Here is a 16,542-nt window from a genome sequence, read left to right on the forward strand (position 1 = left end):
TGGAAGAAGGGAGGGATCAGCAAGGAAACCTACCTTATTGAGGTTAGAGCATGTAGGGATGCGGTGAGGAAGGCCAAAAGCCGAGTAGAGTTGGACCTCGCGAGGGGAATTAAATCCAATAGCAAGAGGTTTTATAGCCATATAAATAGGAAGAAAACAAAGAAAGAGGAAGTGGGACCGTTGAAGAATGCAGATGGAGTGGAAATTAAGAATAATCTAGGCATGGCACAATATCTAAATGAATATTTTGCATCCGTCTTTAATAAGGCTAATGAAGGGTTTAGGAATAGAGGGAGTAGGACAGAGGGGAATACAGGAGGGGGGATTGACATTACAGTATCAGAGGTGGAAGCCAAACTTGACCAGTTAAACGGGACTAAATCGGGCGGACCGGATGATCTTCATCCGAGAATATTGAAGGAACTGGCGCGAGAAATTGCAAGCCCCTTGGCGACAATTTTTAATGAATCTGTAAACTCGGGGGTGGTACCGTTGGACTGGAGAATAGCTAATGTGGTTCCTATTTTCAAGAAGGGGAAAAAAAGTGACCCGGGTAACTACAGGCCTGTTAGTTTAACTTCTGTAGTATGCAAGGTCTTGGAAAAAATTTTGGAGGAAGTAGTTAAGGACCTTGAGGTGAATGGCAATTGGGACAAATTACAACATGGGTTTACGAAAGGGAGGTCGTGCCAAACCAACCTGATCTCCTTCTTTGAGAAAGTAACAGACCTTCTAGATAAAGGAAATGCGGTGGATCTAATATACCTCGATTTTAGTAAAGCGTTTGATACGGTACCGCATGAGGAATTATTGGTTAAATTGGAAAAGATGGGAATCGATAGGAAAATCCAGAGGTGGATAAGGAACTGGTTAAAGGGGAGACTGCAGCGGGTAGTACTGAAAGGTGAACTGTCAGATTGGAGGGAGGTCACCAGTGGGGTTCCTCAAGGTTCGGTTTTGGGTCCGATTTTATTTAATCTATTCATTACTGACCTCGGAACCAAATGTAGAAGTGGGCTGATAAAGTTTGCGGATGACACAAAGTTGGGAGGTATTGCCAACTCAAAGAAGGATCGGGATATTCTGCAGGGAGACTTGGATGACCTTGTAAATTGGAGTAATAATAATAGGATGAGATTTAATAGCGAGAAGTGTAAGGTGATGCATTTAGGGATGACTAACAGGAATTTCAGTTATAAGCTAGGGACGCATAGGTTAGAAGTGACGGAGGAGGAGAAGGACCTCGGAGTCCTGGTTGATCGCAGGATGACTATGAGTAGGCAATGCAACGTGGCTGTGAAAAAAGCTAATGCGATCTTGGGATGCATAAGGCGAGGTATTTCTAGTAGGGACAGGGAGGTGCTGCTTCCGTTATACAAGGCGCTGGTGAGACCTCACTTGGAGTACTGTGTGCAGTTCTGGTCTCCTATGTTTAAAAAGGATGAACTCAAACTGGAGCGGGTACAGAGAAGGGCCACTAGGATGATCCGAGGAATGGAAAACCTGTCCTATGAAAGGAGACTCGAGGAGCTTGGTTTGTTTAGCCTAACCAAAAGAAGGCTGAGGGGGGATATGATTGCTCTCTTTAAATATATCAAGGGGATAAATACCAGGGAGGGAGAGGAATTATTTCAGCTCAGTGCTAATGTGGACACAAGAACGAATGGATATAAACTGGCCGTGGGGAAATTTAGGCTTGAAAGTAGACGAAGGTTCCTAACCGTCAGAGGGGTGAAATTTTGGAACAGCCTTCCGAGGGAAACGGTGGGGGCGAAAGACCTGTCTGGCTTCAAGATTAGGCTAGATAATTTTATGGAGGGAATGGTTTGATGGAATAACGTGTCTTTGAGGGTCTGGCTAGAGAATCTTGCCTGTATGCTCGGGGTTCTGCTGATCGCCATATTTGGGGTCGGGAAGGAATTTTCCTCCAGGGTAGATTGGCAGTAGCCCTGGAGGTTTTTCGCCTTCCTCCGCAGCATAGGGCAGGGGTCGCAAGCTGGAAGATTCTCCGCAACTTGAAGTCTTTAGATCACGATCTGGAGACTTCAACAGCAGAGTTAAGGGAAAGTGGGGGGGGTCAACATTTATGGCCTGCATCATGCAGGAGGTCAGACTAGATGACCATATTGGTCCCTTCTGACCTTAAAGTCTATGAGTCTATCTGGAATCACCATTACAGAAAGTCAGTTTATGCCCTGACATAAGACTTGATTATCTCATCTAGGGCCTAACTCATCAAGGCCTTAAGTATGCGGGTAACTATCTGCATCTGAAAAGTTCCATTTACATCAGTGGGACTAATAACATTCACAAAGCTCCACAGATGCTTTAAGTGTCTTGCTGAATGTGGGCCCTAGTTTGCACAGCTACAAGAGTTGTTCGTGGTCAGAAAGTTAGCCAGCACTTTTAAAAAATACAATAGTAGTATTTGATTTGACTTTCTGCAACAGTGAGCTCCACAGGTAAACTCTAAAAGAGCTTCATAAATGTATGAGTGGGATAATTTTACAGGTTTGCTTCCAGTGACAGGGGGCTGTGCTTGGTGACTCAAGAGGTACCTTCTGACCCTACAACTTATGTTCCTAAAGCCAATGCTTCAGCCAGTCACGTTTAGGGGTCAGGAAGGATTCCCACTCCTGCTCCCAGTGTACTTTGTTCCAGCCACATTCCTTTCCTTGAAACAGAGATGGCTACAACTGGAGATGGAACACCAGAGAGGGATGGCCAGTCCTCTGAGGCAATACACAAGTCTCTTTTTCAAATGCTTGGCTGCTGTGTCTTGCTCACATGCTCAGAGTTATACTGACTGTCATTTTCACAGGCAGGAAGGAATTTTTGCCCCGGGTCGGATTGGCAGAAACCTAGCGGGTTTTTTTTCCCCCTGTCTTCCTGTGCAGCACAAAGTGCAGGTTGCTTACTAGGATCATCTGAGTACACCTCACTAAAACAATTCCGTGCAATTGAAGGGGCCCCAGACATTGGTGCATCACAGTCCCTCCTACTGTTTGTCTGTGGCACATAATAGTTAAAGCCCCATGAGGGCTGTAACACTTCTGCCTAATGCAGGTTATTGTGCACAGTAAAGGGTAGGGTTTAGTGGCCTGTGATATGCAGAATGTCAGACTAGATGATCAGGTGGTCCCTTTTGGCCCTGAACTCTCACTCTGAAAGACAAATCAATATTTTAAATTTGTCTTTCTTTAATTTAATCTACTTGGTATCCATCTGCCTCTGTGCCCTATGCAATAGAGATCAATCTCTCTTACAACAGCCAGCTGTTAAGTCTTGTCTGCTTTTGCTTCACAAGAAACATCATAACAATAATCTTTTATACCAAATCTTCCTGTTCAATGCACAACTTTTTTTTCCAAGCAAGGCCATATACAGTATTCTTTGCTTCAACATCTCTCGTGTATTCCTGTCTGACATGATTTTCCATCCTCACAGAGTGCCTCAGTGAACTACATTTAGAGTTGAAAGGGATAAGTTACACATGATCTACAGAGCTTATACAGTCCCCTTCTGCAGTACAAACAGTCTAAAAGGCTGAAAGAATTCACTTTCCCTATCTGAGATCCAGGGCCGTCCTTACCCATACGCAAACCATGCAGCTGCGTAGGGCACCAGGCCCTACGCAGCTGTGTGCTGCTCCAGTGGCCAGCCCGATCCCCTGAGCCAGCTGAGCCGGCCAGGAAAGCTGCCCCCGCCCCTGCTCTGTCCCCCCTCTTCCTACCCCTGCTCCGCCCCAGCCCCGCCCTCACTCCATCACTTTCCCTGAGCTACGTCCCAGGGAACTGCAGCAGGGGTCAGGCCCGACCCCGCACTCACAGGGCGGCGGGAAGTGGAGCGACCCAGCCCCAGCCCGCTCTGCCGGCTCCCAACCACACCGCTGGTGAGTGCTGGGGGGCTGTTCCCCTCTGCCCCCCAAGTCCCAAGGCTGGGAGCCTGGGGAGCAGAGCCGAGCAGGCTGGGGCCAGGTCACTCCACTTCCCGCCGCCCCGTGAGTGCAGGGTCAGGCCTGCCCTGCAATCACCGGGCAGCAGGAAGTTGAGCAACCTGGCCCCAACCCGCTCCATTTTGTCGGCTCATTAGGGTGACCAGATGTCCCGATTTTATAGGGACAGTCCTGATATTTGGGGCTTTTTCTTCTATAGGCTCCTATTATCCCCCACCCCGTCCCGATTTTTCACACTTGGGGTGCAGTTTGCACCCTGCCCCCCAAGCCTGCTTCTGCCCCCCTCAGACCTTGGCTGCACACCCCTCCCTGCGGAGGCCTGGGGATGCCAGCCCCCCCCTTGGGGGGGGACGGGACTGCATAGGACACCACAATGTCTCAGGATGGCCCTGCTGAGATCGCATTTTCTATCCTGTCAGGAACTCTCCTGCTGTGCCTCCACATTAAGAGTATTGCACATTGATTAGGAATTGTGCAAGTCCTCTTCTGCTTGGCCTGAAAACATGAAGTGTGTCTGAGAGGTTCTTTACATGAGTGAAGATCAACGCCACAGTGTACTACTCATCCCTCCAGTTCTAGGCTAGAGTCATCTCCTGCTCCTTCTCTCTGAGGCTACGTCTTCACTACCCGCCGATCCGGCGGGTAGCAATCGGTTTATCGGGGATCGACTTACCGCGTCTCGTGAGGACGCGGTAAAATCGATCCCTGATGGCTCTACCGTCGACTCCGGAAATCCACCTCGACAAGAGGCGGTAGCGGAGTCGGCGGCAGCGCGGTAGCGGTCGACTTTCCCGCGTCCTCACCGCCAGGTAAGCCGACCTAAAATACGCAACTTCAGCTACGGTATTCACGTAGCTGAAGTTGCGTATCTTAGGTCGGAAGTCCGCTGTAGTGTAGACCTAGCCTGATTTTCAAACCACAGCAACTTCTATGCTTATCTTCAGGGTATAGCCTGTACAAGCAATTCCTAGGTCACAGGGTTGCCCAAAGTATGTATGGCTGCTCTTGCCCCACTCCTCACCCCGTAGCTACAAACTGATCAGCTACAGCTTTTTATTGCTGGTGAATGAAAGCAATTTCTATTCAACTATCAAATAAGATACAGGAATGAACATAGTTTTGCTAAATTAAATCAATACAAATCATGTGAAATTCTATGCCAGATCTGAGGAAGGAGATGTGGAAAGCCAGGAGTTGGAAGAATGCTTTAATTAATACACTATTAACATGTGCCTGCAGTTTTCCTGGTCTTCTCCTTAGGAAGCTGGCAGAGACACCACTACTGTCACAAGATATGCTAAGCAGCCATCTTAAGCTTGTTCCCCTCCCACCCACACAGAAGATCAACTGTATAACCAGGCAGGTCATGTTGGGTGAGGGGAGAGAAAGTGGATCTTACACCCTGTCCTTTAAGAAATATGAAATGGGAATGATAGATTTGTCTCGGCAAGGATGCTCTCCCTGAGAAGAATGCCAAGCCACAAGAAAGTAAAATGACAGATGAATGGGAGAACTATTATTTGACTTGTCCTTGCACCTACCTTTGGAGCACAGCTGTTCTCTATTTTAATGTGTTCTGCTTTGACAATACTAAAAGAGGAACAAGTTAACCACAGAAGAAATAGAATATAAGAGTACAATGGAATGTCTTTATTAGTTGGCTTTGATGCCCTGTGCCAAGGGTCCCGAACAATATTTCGGCAATCACCACATACTCACTGGTTTCTGAATGCAGGAAGGACAGACATTACAATAGGTCTTCTCGGGGAATCCGGTTATACCCATTGTTAACATTCCTTTGAGGTGTGCTTCACACTTCTCTACTGGGGAATCCATATTTGTGCAGGATTCATGGTGTTCCTACTGAATTTGGTGGGATGTTGAGCAAGGAAGGAAAAGTTTCAACTGAGTGAAGCCTTCAGCTTCTTTCAATTCTGTGCCACCTAGGCAAGTGCTTTCTGTGAGCTAAGTCTAACTAAGCTAATCAGTGATTAGTATCCTCATTAGTCTTAGCAGAGAGCTGAATGGACATGGAAAGACCACCCTCTCACACCACAAGGTGGTCCCTGCAGTTCAAGTTTGAGGCACATTGACAGGGCACTGCTGTTTCTTATACTGTTCCTGTAGTGTGCAGAGAGGGGACATACTTCCCAGAGCTGCTCACCCACTACCTTTAAATGACCACCTCATTCACTTCAAAAGGAGATGGGGGAGGGGGGATCATTTGGTCACATGCAAGAGATCAGTCTGGGAGTAAACATGCTTCTCCTATGCAAAAGGCTACAGATATATTGTGAAGAAGAGCCCTTAATCTGCAGTGTTTACTGACTTTTGTGTATTAAATACGCTTGTCATTTTAAGAGCAGAAAATATGGTTCTTCTACCCAGTTTAAGTAATGAGCATTTTGCTGCTGAACTTGAACATGAATATGAATAATGCAAAGTAGGGGAAGGGAAAAGAGTTAAATTGCATTACATTTGAAGATCAGCAAGGTTGTCTTGCACTGAAATCAACACTATTAGCAATGATGGATGGAGAGAAATCTGCTTTAGGCCCAATAAAACCTTCAGAAGCACATCTTTGGATTTCATAAGATCTAGAAGATACTGAACCTTTGCTAAATAAAGATGTGGATTATGCTAAACATAAAATCTTGTAGATCATCCTATAGACATTTCCTCTGATATCTCAACAGATGCATTCACCATCATTCTGCAATTCTGAGTCCTATTACTGTATTATTTATTATATAACAAACACCCAGGAAAATATTGAAGAGAATTTATCCAAAAGTGAATGCAACATTATTTCCTATTAATATTCTACACTCTGAAATAATTTTAGGGTTCATAAGTCAAATAAGCCAATTTCTCTGATGCCATAAATAGGCAAAACACCATTGAAGTCAGGGGAGTTGCACCCACATTCACAAGCAGAGAGCTATTTGGGCCACATTCTACAGCAGAATCTGGCACAGATGAATACGTGATGCTCAAATATTTTTCCACCTCCTGCAGTGTATCTTTCCTGCTATTCTTGTACTGGACCTTTCTTTAGTGACTTTGCCTCACCCAGAATTCCAGATTCTTTCCGAGATTCAGACCTAAATTTCCCCCCTTATTACAAGTCTCTATGGATATGCTGCATCCTACCTCCAGGGCTTTCTCTCTACTCCCACCCTGCTCCCTCTAGCACTGGCTTCTTCTGCCTTTCCATGTGACCTCACAATCTCTGACTCTCGTCCCTTCTGCACAGTCTTCCTGTATCTCTCTGCTTAGCAAAGATTCTATTCTTTGAAATCTCAACTAAAAACCCTTTTCTTTTCTCCTTCAGCTATGTCCCATCATCCCCTCTTCAGTTACTATTTAACTCCTGTAAAACACATTGGAATACAGGATGTATGAAGGACTCCATACTAACTAAATATGTTGTATTATGAGGTTCACTAGAGACTAGATGGAGGGAGCTAAACACATTTTCCTTATTCTTATTTCAAAGGAGCCAAATTCATTTTCTTTATTTGTATAACAAGAGGAACCAATGAAGACTGAAGCCCTATTGTACGAGGCACTATGCAAACATAAGAAGAGACAGCCCCCACCTTGAAAAACTTACCATCTTGTAACCTTCATCCATCCAACTGGAAGTAGGTTCATTAACCATCTACACAGATGCATCTCTCCCCCTCCTCAGCTAAGCCAACTTCAGCAAACATTCTTCAGTAAAGTTAAGAATGGAAACTAAGTTTAATGATCGCATAATCAAGGAGACAGATTGAACGTCTCAGATGTGCAGAGTCAGCATTTATATTCTGCTCTGAATAATTCAATTTGAGAATTGGACACGGCCCAATGTAATATATTTACAATGGAGTAAAGCTGCTTTAATGCACACCTATAAATAATCCTTTTCATAGTTTTTTTTTTTTGTTTGTTTTTTGCTGCCCTTTGGTGAACTAGCAGAAGAAGTGAAATGAGAATTCTTTAAAGTAAAATCTGTAATGCTCACCAGTGTGTTTTTTCAGCAGTGAGCTGCAGATGCAACTAATATTTAACTGGCTAGCTCCCAAAAGATGTGGCCAGTTCACTGCATTAATCAAAAGCTATCCTTTGCTTCCTGACATGCATATTTAGAGTGTGCTATGCTGCTGCATGAAGTCCTGATTCTCATCTACCCAGCAAAAGTGATCTTCTGCATACAGGGGTCAAGTCACATCTGACAACCACTTTGCGATAAATGAATGTTTCCTATAATCTGGCTTTTAGAAAATGTTCCCCCCCCCCACCATAAATGTAGGTTAAAGACTATTTAAAGTTTGTTTAAATCTCTTCAAGGTCATTAGAAAAGCCAGAGTCAACATGGCTGCTCCCTAGTAGTTCTCTCTTCTACTTGAATGTGTTCTCCAAAGATGGTAGAGCATAACACACATTAGAAAAGTGCCTTCAAAAGCAAAAGTCCAAGCAAACCAGAGTTGTGCACTATAAACCATACTTTGTGTGTGTGTCTACTGAAAGTAGGGGGGGTGTCAATCTACATTTTCAATAGGGAAAATCTCTAGTGTATCATTTTAACTAACATCTTTGGGCATGTGCATATGGGTATATCTTATGAGGAGAACAAGTGGGCAGAGGCAAGGAGGAGAAGAAAGGCTAGCACTGACGGCAACTATTTCTTTTTTTGAACAGGACCAGTCCTATTCAACATATTCATAAATGGTCTGGAAAAAGGGGTAAACCGTGAGGTGGCAAAATTTGCAGATGATACAAAACTACTCAAGATAGTTAAGTCCCAGGCAGACTGCGAAGAGCTACGAAAGGATCTCTCAAAAATAGGTGACTGGGCAACAAAATGGAAGATGAAATTCAATGCTGATAAATGCAAAGTAATGCACATTGGAAAGCATAATTCCAACTATACATACAAAATGATGGGGTCTAAATTAGCTGTCAAGAAAGAGGTTTTGGAGTCATTGTGGATAGTTCTCTGAAAACATCCACTCAATGTGTAGCGGCAGTCAAAAAAGCAAACAGAATGTTGGGCATCATTAAGAAAGGGATAGATAATAAGACAGAAAATATAATGTTGCCTCTATATAAACCCTTGGTATGCCCACATCTTGAATTCTGCATGCAGATGTGGTCGCCCTATCTCAAAAAAGATATATTGGAATTGGAAAAGGTTCAGAAAAGGGCAACAAAAATTATTAGGGGTATGGAACGGCTTCCGCACCACCTCCACTCCGATTCCCCACAACCCAGACAGACTGGGTTGTGGGGAGTACAAACAAAAATTATAACTCCAAGGGGGAGGGCGGGGCTCAGCACAAAAAGTTTGAAAATAGCTCAGGGTGCAAGGAGACAGGTAGCTAGGGGCTGTGTGTGGGTAAGGGGGTAGCATAGGGTGCAGGGAGGGGAGTAGCTGGGGCTATGTGCAGGCACAGGGGTAGCTCAGGGTGCAGGGAAAAGGGTAGCTAGGGGCTGTGTGCAGGCAGGGGGTAGCTCAGGGTGCAGGGAGAGGGTAGCTATGGGCTGTGTGCAGGTGGGGTGGTAGCTCAGGGTGCAGGGAGAGCAGTAGCTAGGGGCTGTGTGCAGGCACAGGGGGTAGCTCAGGGTGCAGGGAGAGGGGTAGCTAGGGGCTGTGTGCCGGGAGGGTGCCCCTGCAGTCCCTGTTCCAGGAGGGCTCTGCCAGCCATGGACCTGGGTCCCCCTTCCCCGGTGGCTCTTACCAGCTGCATGAGCTAAGGGGCTGGGAGCTGAGGAGCAGCTTCAACCCCAGGCACCAGCAGGAGACGAGGGAACACCCCGGCTGCCTGCTCCATGGCACCAGCCAGAGCAGCAGCTGCTCCGCACTGCCCAGCTCCGGCTTCCCACCTCTGACCTGGCCAAGTCACAGGGAAAGAAGGATGTGGGAGTGTGTGGAGCTGCCCCCTGGCCTTGCACTGTAGTTTGGGGGGGAACAATGCCCCCTGTGCCTCCCAACTCTGCCCATGGGCTCAGGGTTTCTGCCCCACCATGGAGAGCACCAGGGCTCGGGGCCCTGGGATTCAGCCCAACCGCTCGCAGCTTCAGTCCCACATGGGGCGCTGGGGATCAGGGCTTCAGCCCCACACGGGGGTATCAGGAATCAGGGCTTCAGCCCCACAGCGCCTGGCTTCAGCCCATGGGGGGCACTGGGTTTCAGCCACGGGGTCTTGTGGCCCCCCTGAAAGGGCTCGCAGACCTCCAGGGGGCTGCAGACCACTGGTTGAGAACCACTGATCCAGTAGATATAGTGTACTTGGACTTTCAGAAAGCCTTTGACAAGGTTTCTCACCAAGGCTCTTAAACAAAATAGGCAGTCATGGGCAGCCTCTTGGATCAGTCCCTGCTTAAAAGATATGAAACAAAGGGTAGGAATAAAGGATCAGTTTTCACGGCAGAGAGAAGTAAATAGCAAGATCCCACAAGGATCTGTACTGGGACCAGTGCTGTTTAACATATTCATAAATGATCTGGAAAAAGGTAAATAGGGAGTTGACAAAGTCTGCAGATGATACAAAATTACTCAATATAGTTAAGTCCAAAGGTGACTGTGAAGAGTTGCAAAGGGATCTCACAAAACTAGGTGACTGGGCAAGAAAGTGGCAGATGAAATTCACTGTTGATAAATGCAAAGTAATGCACATTGGAAAACATAATTCCAACTATACATACAAAATGATGGGGTCTAAATTAGCTGTTACCACTCAAGAAAGATCTTGGGGTCATTGTGGCTAGTTCTCTGAAAACATCCACTCAATGTGCAGCAGCAGTCAAAAAAGCTAACAATGCTAGGAACCATTAGGAAAGGGATAGATAAGAAGACAATAAATATCATAATGCCACTACATAAATCCATGGTATGCCCATTGCATGCAATTCTTGTCATCGCATCTCAAAAAAGATATATCAGAATTGGAAAAAAATACAGAGAATGGCAACAAAAATTATTAGGAGTATGGAACAGCTTCCATATGAGGAGAGGTTAAAAAGACTGGGACCTTTCAGCTTGGAAAAGAGATGACTGGCCGGGAGGTTATGATAAAGTTATATAAAATCATGAATGGCATGGAGACAGTGATAGGGAAGTGTTATTTACCCTTTCACATAACATGAGAATCAGGACAAAGAACAGGAGTACTTGTGGCATCTTAGAGACTAACAAATTTATTAGAGCATAAGCTTTCGTGGGCTACAACCCACTTCTTCGGTTGTAGCCCACGAAAGCTTATGCTCTAATAAATTTGTTAGTCTCTAAGATGCCACAAGTACTCCTGTTCTTTTTGCGGATACAGACTAACACGGCTGCTACTCTGAAACATGAGAATCAGGGGTCACCCAATGTAATTAATAGGCAGCAGATTTAAACAAACATAAGGAAGTACTTCTTCACACTACACAGTCAACCTGTGGAACTCATTACCAAGAGATGTTGTGAAGGTCAAAAGTATAAACTGGGTTCAAAAAAGAATTAGATGAGTTCCTGGAGGATAGGTCCACCAATGGCTATTAGCCAAGATGGTCAGGGACGCAACCCCATGCTCTGGGTGTCCCTAAACCTCTGACTGCCAGAAGCTGGGTCTGGATGACAGTGCCCTGTTTTGTTCATTGCCTCTGAAGTATCTGGCACCAGCCACTGTTGGCAGACAGGATACTGGACTAGATGGACCACTGGTCTGGCCCAGTATGGACATTCTTATGTTCTTATTCGACCAAGTTTTTGCCAAAGCTAATCACTATTATAGATACTGTATGCAGATCATGCCACAAACAGAGTAAGAAGCAGCAGAAACCTCTCTCAAATCTACTGCTAGGTGGAAACAGTCTCTGTATTACCAACTCTCCTTGCTCCAAAGACTTCTGTGTTCACTTCTGTCTCAAACAAATCAACCCCTTCATTTCTAAGGAAATCTGAACTCATGAGCTAATAGGTCAACTTAATTTTCTTTTTTCAAAGAAGCAATAAAAATGTCAATCCCATCTCTATATTAAATGCATCTCACTGCTTTAAAGTTACACAAATTTATATACTAGCAAAGGCAACGAAATTAAATGGCAAGTTATTTCATCCTTATTTAACTCCATAAGAAGTATGGTCCAAATTGTGTCCTCAGATATGCTTGAGAATTAGAGGAATTCAGGATATCCACTAGCGTTCTCTTTAAAGACCCACAAGGGTTTTATATTAATATGTGATTAATATTTTACAGTGATTAGACAGGGGAGCCGCAGCCTTTCTTGCTTTTGTTAGTTAACACGTCAGTCAAAAATAATGTTATTGTAATATAGTATTTGGAGCTTAACTTTGTTTGGGGTTCTTTTTACACTAGCTAAAAAAAAAAAATTACTTCCTCTAGCTCTGTTTTAATTCACACTGTGGTAGACGGAGGTTTGTTGAAGTGCACTTTTTTTTTCTTGAATCTTCATTTATTTATTTGATATTTATAGACTTTTCTCTGATACTTCTCATCAACATTAATGAATTAAGCCTGACAATCAAGAATTAGAAACCAGTGGGGTTGGGCTAGCAAATATAAAATTGGACAAGCTACTAGTAGTAGAGTAATGTAACATCTCAGAATACTATATATTATAGGTTTATATGTGAGCTCTACTTGATTGCTGTATTTTTCACATTCTGCAAGTTTTCTTTACATGACTTTTTCTTGCTACATACACAACATAATCATTAATGCCGTGGACTGATGTTGGAATGGCTCCCTATAAACCACTATAACATGACATCTCACACAGATCACTCTATTAAAATCTCCATACCATGCATTGCCATAATACATCAGATCACTTCAGTAAGCTCTCAACATTTACTTTATCAAAGACCTGTGTGGTGGTGAGTAGCGCTGAAGATGGCTTTGTGGTAAGGACAAGAGTTAGGGAGCAGAGTTCTATTCCCAGAGCTGCCACAGACTTCTTGTGTGATCTAGAGCAAGTCACTTAATCATTCTGGTCCACAGCTTCTCCCATCTGTAAAGTGGGTGTAATAATATTCCCATATCCCAATATCATAGGCCATGTACATGTTAGGACACACAGGCTGAGCAGGATTTCCAGCTTCCAACTCCAGCAAAGCAGCAGAGATTCCCAAGGGTACATTGTATAACCTGCCCTGTTGTTCTGAGGATCACAAAATTACCAGGGGAGAAGAAAATGGACAAAGTGTTCATGATCAATCACATCCTGCCCTCCTTGGGTCTTGTTAGACACCATTTCATCTAAGTCCAGGCAATTATCCAGTTAGTGCATAAATACAAGCCATGCCTTATAATGACTAAGGTATGAAAAATGCCAGTACCCTGAAAGAGGGGAGCTATCTTTTATCATAATGAAATCAAATAAAGCTTTCAGCCGGTGCACAGGAGAGATATTTATATACTCCGTCCTGAAAGGCAACGACTGAACAGCCAGCCCTACCCTGCTGCTGCTCTTGTGCAGATGAACCGAGCTCTCACTCTTCCCGAGAAGGGGTTGTTCTCTCCCTAGTGACTAACATGCTCAGTAGCATCCGCCCTAGGAGCGATTTGTTTAAAGAGGCCAAAGCGCAGTCAGGTGGCAGAGGTCGGACCGACCGCGCTCTCTCAAACTAGCCCTGCAGATCCAGCCTCCCCTTACGGGGGTTTCGGGCGCCAGGCCAGGGATGAGCAAGTCAGCCTGTTTCTCCCGTACACTGCTAAGCCCGTTACCCCGCTCGCTAGTTATAGTTGGTGGTCGGGACATCTGGGGCCAAGCGCGGAGCACTGATTTCAGGGGGAGGGGGCTCCGAGGAGCTGAGCGATCGGGGCTCTCTGCAATGACAGCTGCCCTGCCTCTGACCAAACTGCAAGCGTGCCCTCCGGCTGCACCCGCCCCCCCCCGCCCCTCAGCCTCAGGCTGCAGCCCCCACATTAACCTTCCCGCCGGGGCAGGGACTTTCCCTGCGTCTCTCGCTTGCCGGCCGGGGCCGCCCCTTGAGCATTACCCGCAAAGCCCCGTCCCTCTGCTCCCTGCTCTCCCCGCAGGCAGCAGCCCAGACACCCCACCCCCAGCCGGCGAGGCGAGGGAGGGGGTTCCCCCCTGCAGGCGCCACCCCGCTCCCCAGCCCGCCTGTTACCGAAGCTATCCTTGAAGTCTGGGGGTGGGGCGTCTCGCAGGGTCGGGGTCCAGCCCCCCTCCTCTTCCGCCTCCTCCTCCGTGGGGCCGGGGCTGCCGCCGCCGCCGGGAACCTGCTGCCGCTCCGCCGCCACCGCCCTGGGGACACGGCGCCCCCGGCCCCGGGGGCCGGGCCCCTCCGCAGCCGCGAGCTGCTCCTCGTCCTCGTCCTGGGAGGAGGCGGAGCGGGAGTCGGCCGAGGTGCTGTAGAAGGGGTTCCCGCTGCTGTCCTGGCCCGACTCCCCGAACACGTCGTCCGAGATCTGCAGGCTCTCGTAGCGGGAGCGGGCCGCCTCCAGCAGGGACAGCGCCTTCCGCCGCGGCCCCCCGCCGCCGCCCTCCGCCATCATCCCCGCCGCCGCCGACAGCAGCAGCAGCCCCCGCTCCCCGCCGCCCGGCTCCGCCGCCTCGCCCGGCCGCAGGCAGCAGCCCAGCAGCGAGAGCGGCTCGGACAGCGAGGCAGGGAGGCAGGGAGTGGCAGAGCCGCCGCCGCCGCCACCACCCAGCCCTGCCTCCCTCTGCCGCCCGCGCAACCCACCCCTGTGTGTGTGCAGGGACATGGGGGGAAGGAGCCAGCTCAGCATCTCCAAATACCACATCCAGCCAATTATAGCCGCAGTCCTCACCCAAGAGGTGGGGTTATATGGCAGCCCCGGACGGCCTGGCCCGCCCACGCCCCACCCCGAAGGGGCGGGTCTCGGCGCATTTAAAATCACAGAGCCTCTTTGGGAGAGCCGCCGCCGGGAGGGGCGGGGTCCCGCTCCGCTCCGCCCCCGGCTCGATGAGACCCTGGAGGAGTGGAGGGAGTTTTTCCGCTCCTTCCCCCAGCAGAGAGCAGCCTTGCGGGAGCTGCGCTTCCTTCCCCACCCCTCGGCTCCCGCGGCGCACGGAGCTGTCCGCGGACAGGGGTGCTGAAGCCCACCCGCCCCAGAAGCCCCAGTGCAGCGTGCGCGTCCAACTTGCGGCTGAGACTTTTCATTGACAATGGGAAGAGACTGAAATCCCTCTAGGTCCCCGGGGTGTGGCAGTGCTTGTTACATAATGGCTGAGCGCCGGGAGGGGGATTGTGACAAGCAACAGAAATCAGTGGGAGAAGCAGGAAGGACACAGAAAAGCACACAGGCCCTTAAACCGAGTTGAGGTGTATGAGGGTCATAATCTCTATTCTATCACACCTTCTTCCTCCAAAATAGGATGTGCAATCGGTTTTGCTTGCATTCATCTATAGCTAAGGTCTGCAAGTCAGTTTCATACTGATGAGAGCTACCTTAATGAAATATGAGTGCAAACCCTACTGAGCCTGGAAAAAATGGGAGGAGAGAAAAGGGCACACTCTCTATAGCAGTGTTCCCCAACCTTTTTGTCTGGCAGGTGCCAGATGACGAGCCACTGCGGACCCTGGCCGGCGGACGAGCATCCGCTGAAATGCCGCCAAGCAGCAGCAATGTCAATAGGCGTGGCTGCCGAAATGCCACCGACAAGCAGCGTCATCCAGAGGTGTCATCAGCGGCATTTCGGCGGATGCTCGGCCGCCGACCAGTACGCTGGCGCACATAGATGCCCTGGCGGGCGCCATGGCACCCACGGGCACCGCATTGGGGACCACTGCTCTATAGGTTGCACATGTGGGTACTTCAAGGATAGTTTTAGGGGTGTTTAAAAGCTACCATTCTGTAGTAAAATATTTCCCACTGACTTACTGGATAATTATGACAGTAAAATCTATACTAGTTGTGTTACAATTTACTATAGCAAGTAATGCATTCTGAGCTGGGCACTAGTAAAACAAATACTACAAAACCAGCTGTAACTAAGGCCTAATACAGCAAATGAATGTAAAGGAACACTATGTATAACCAATATATGGGGCCTGATCCACCTCTCATCAAAGTTAATGGAAGGATTCCCATTGAATCCAATGAGATTTGGATCCTGGCCATGGTGACTCAAAACCAACTCATCATGATCTCCATCATGTGGATACACACAGTTAACAATTTTGTAACACCATAAATTAATTTTTCCACTGATCCAAAAACAGCTGGGATTAAGATTCACAGAGTTCACAGGAACTAGCTGTTTTGCACAACAGAATGACCACTGAAGAAGAAGTAAACCTATAAGCAAGGGCTTGACTCTGTGAGTATGTCTACACTGCAGCTGGGAGCAAGCTCCCCAGCCTGGGTAGCCAGACTCAAGCTAATGGGGCTACTAGCACACTTCAAATAGCAGTGTGGATATTGAGTCTCTTGTGACTACTTGGGCTAGCCACTTGAGATCAAGCCTAGGGGGTTGAGTGGGCTTGAGTTTGGGAGACCTAGCACTCTGGCCCCAATCCAGCAAAGCACCTAAGTATACATCTGTTTTGAATCATCTGAATAGATCCATTGACTATAGTGAGACTATGCACACACTTAAAGTTA

The 16,542-nt window shown here is 47.4% G+C and overlaps 1 protein-coding gene across 2 annotated transcripts in view; it reads right to left on the bottom strand.

Moving 5' to 3' along the window:
* PGBD5 (piggyBac transposable element derived 5) overlaps positions 1–14,466 on the bottom strand; it is a 118,533-nt gene extending 104,067 nt beyond the window's left edge. For both annotated transcript variants that reach the window (XM_024213816.2, XM_024213815.3), the window contains exon 1: positions 14,082–14,466. In XM_024213816.2, coding sequence (XP_024069584.1) covers positions 14,082–14,466 — 385 coding nt within the window. The remainder of the gene's footprint in view (positions 1–14,081) is intronic.
* Positions 14,467–16,542: the final 2,076 nt, after the last annotated feature.

Source organism: Terrapene carolina, unplaced genomic scaffold (genome assembly GCF_002925995.2).
Source record: "Terrapene carolina triunguis isolate 2854851 unplaced genomic scaffold, T_m_triunguis-2.0 Scaffold85, whole genome shotgun sequence".
Lineage (NCBI taxonomy): Eukaryota > Metazoa > Chordata > Testudines > Emydidae > Terrapene > Terrapene triunguis.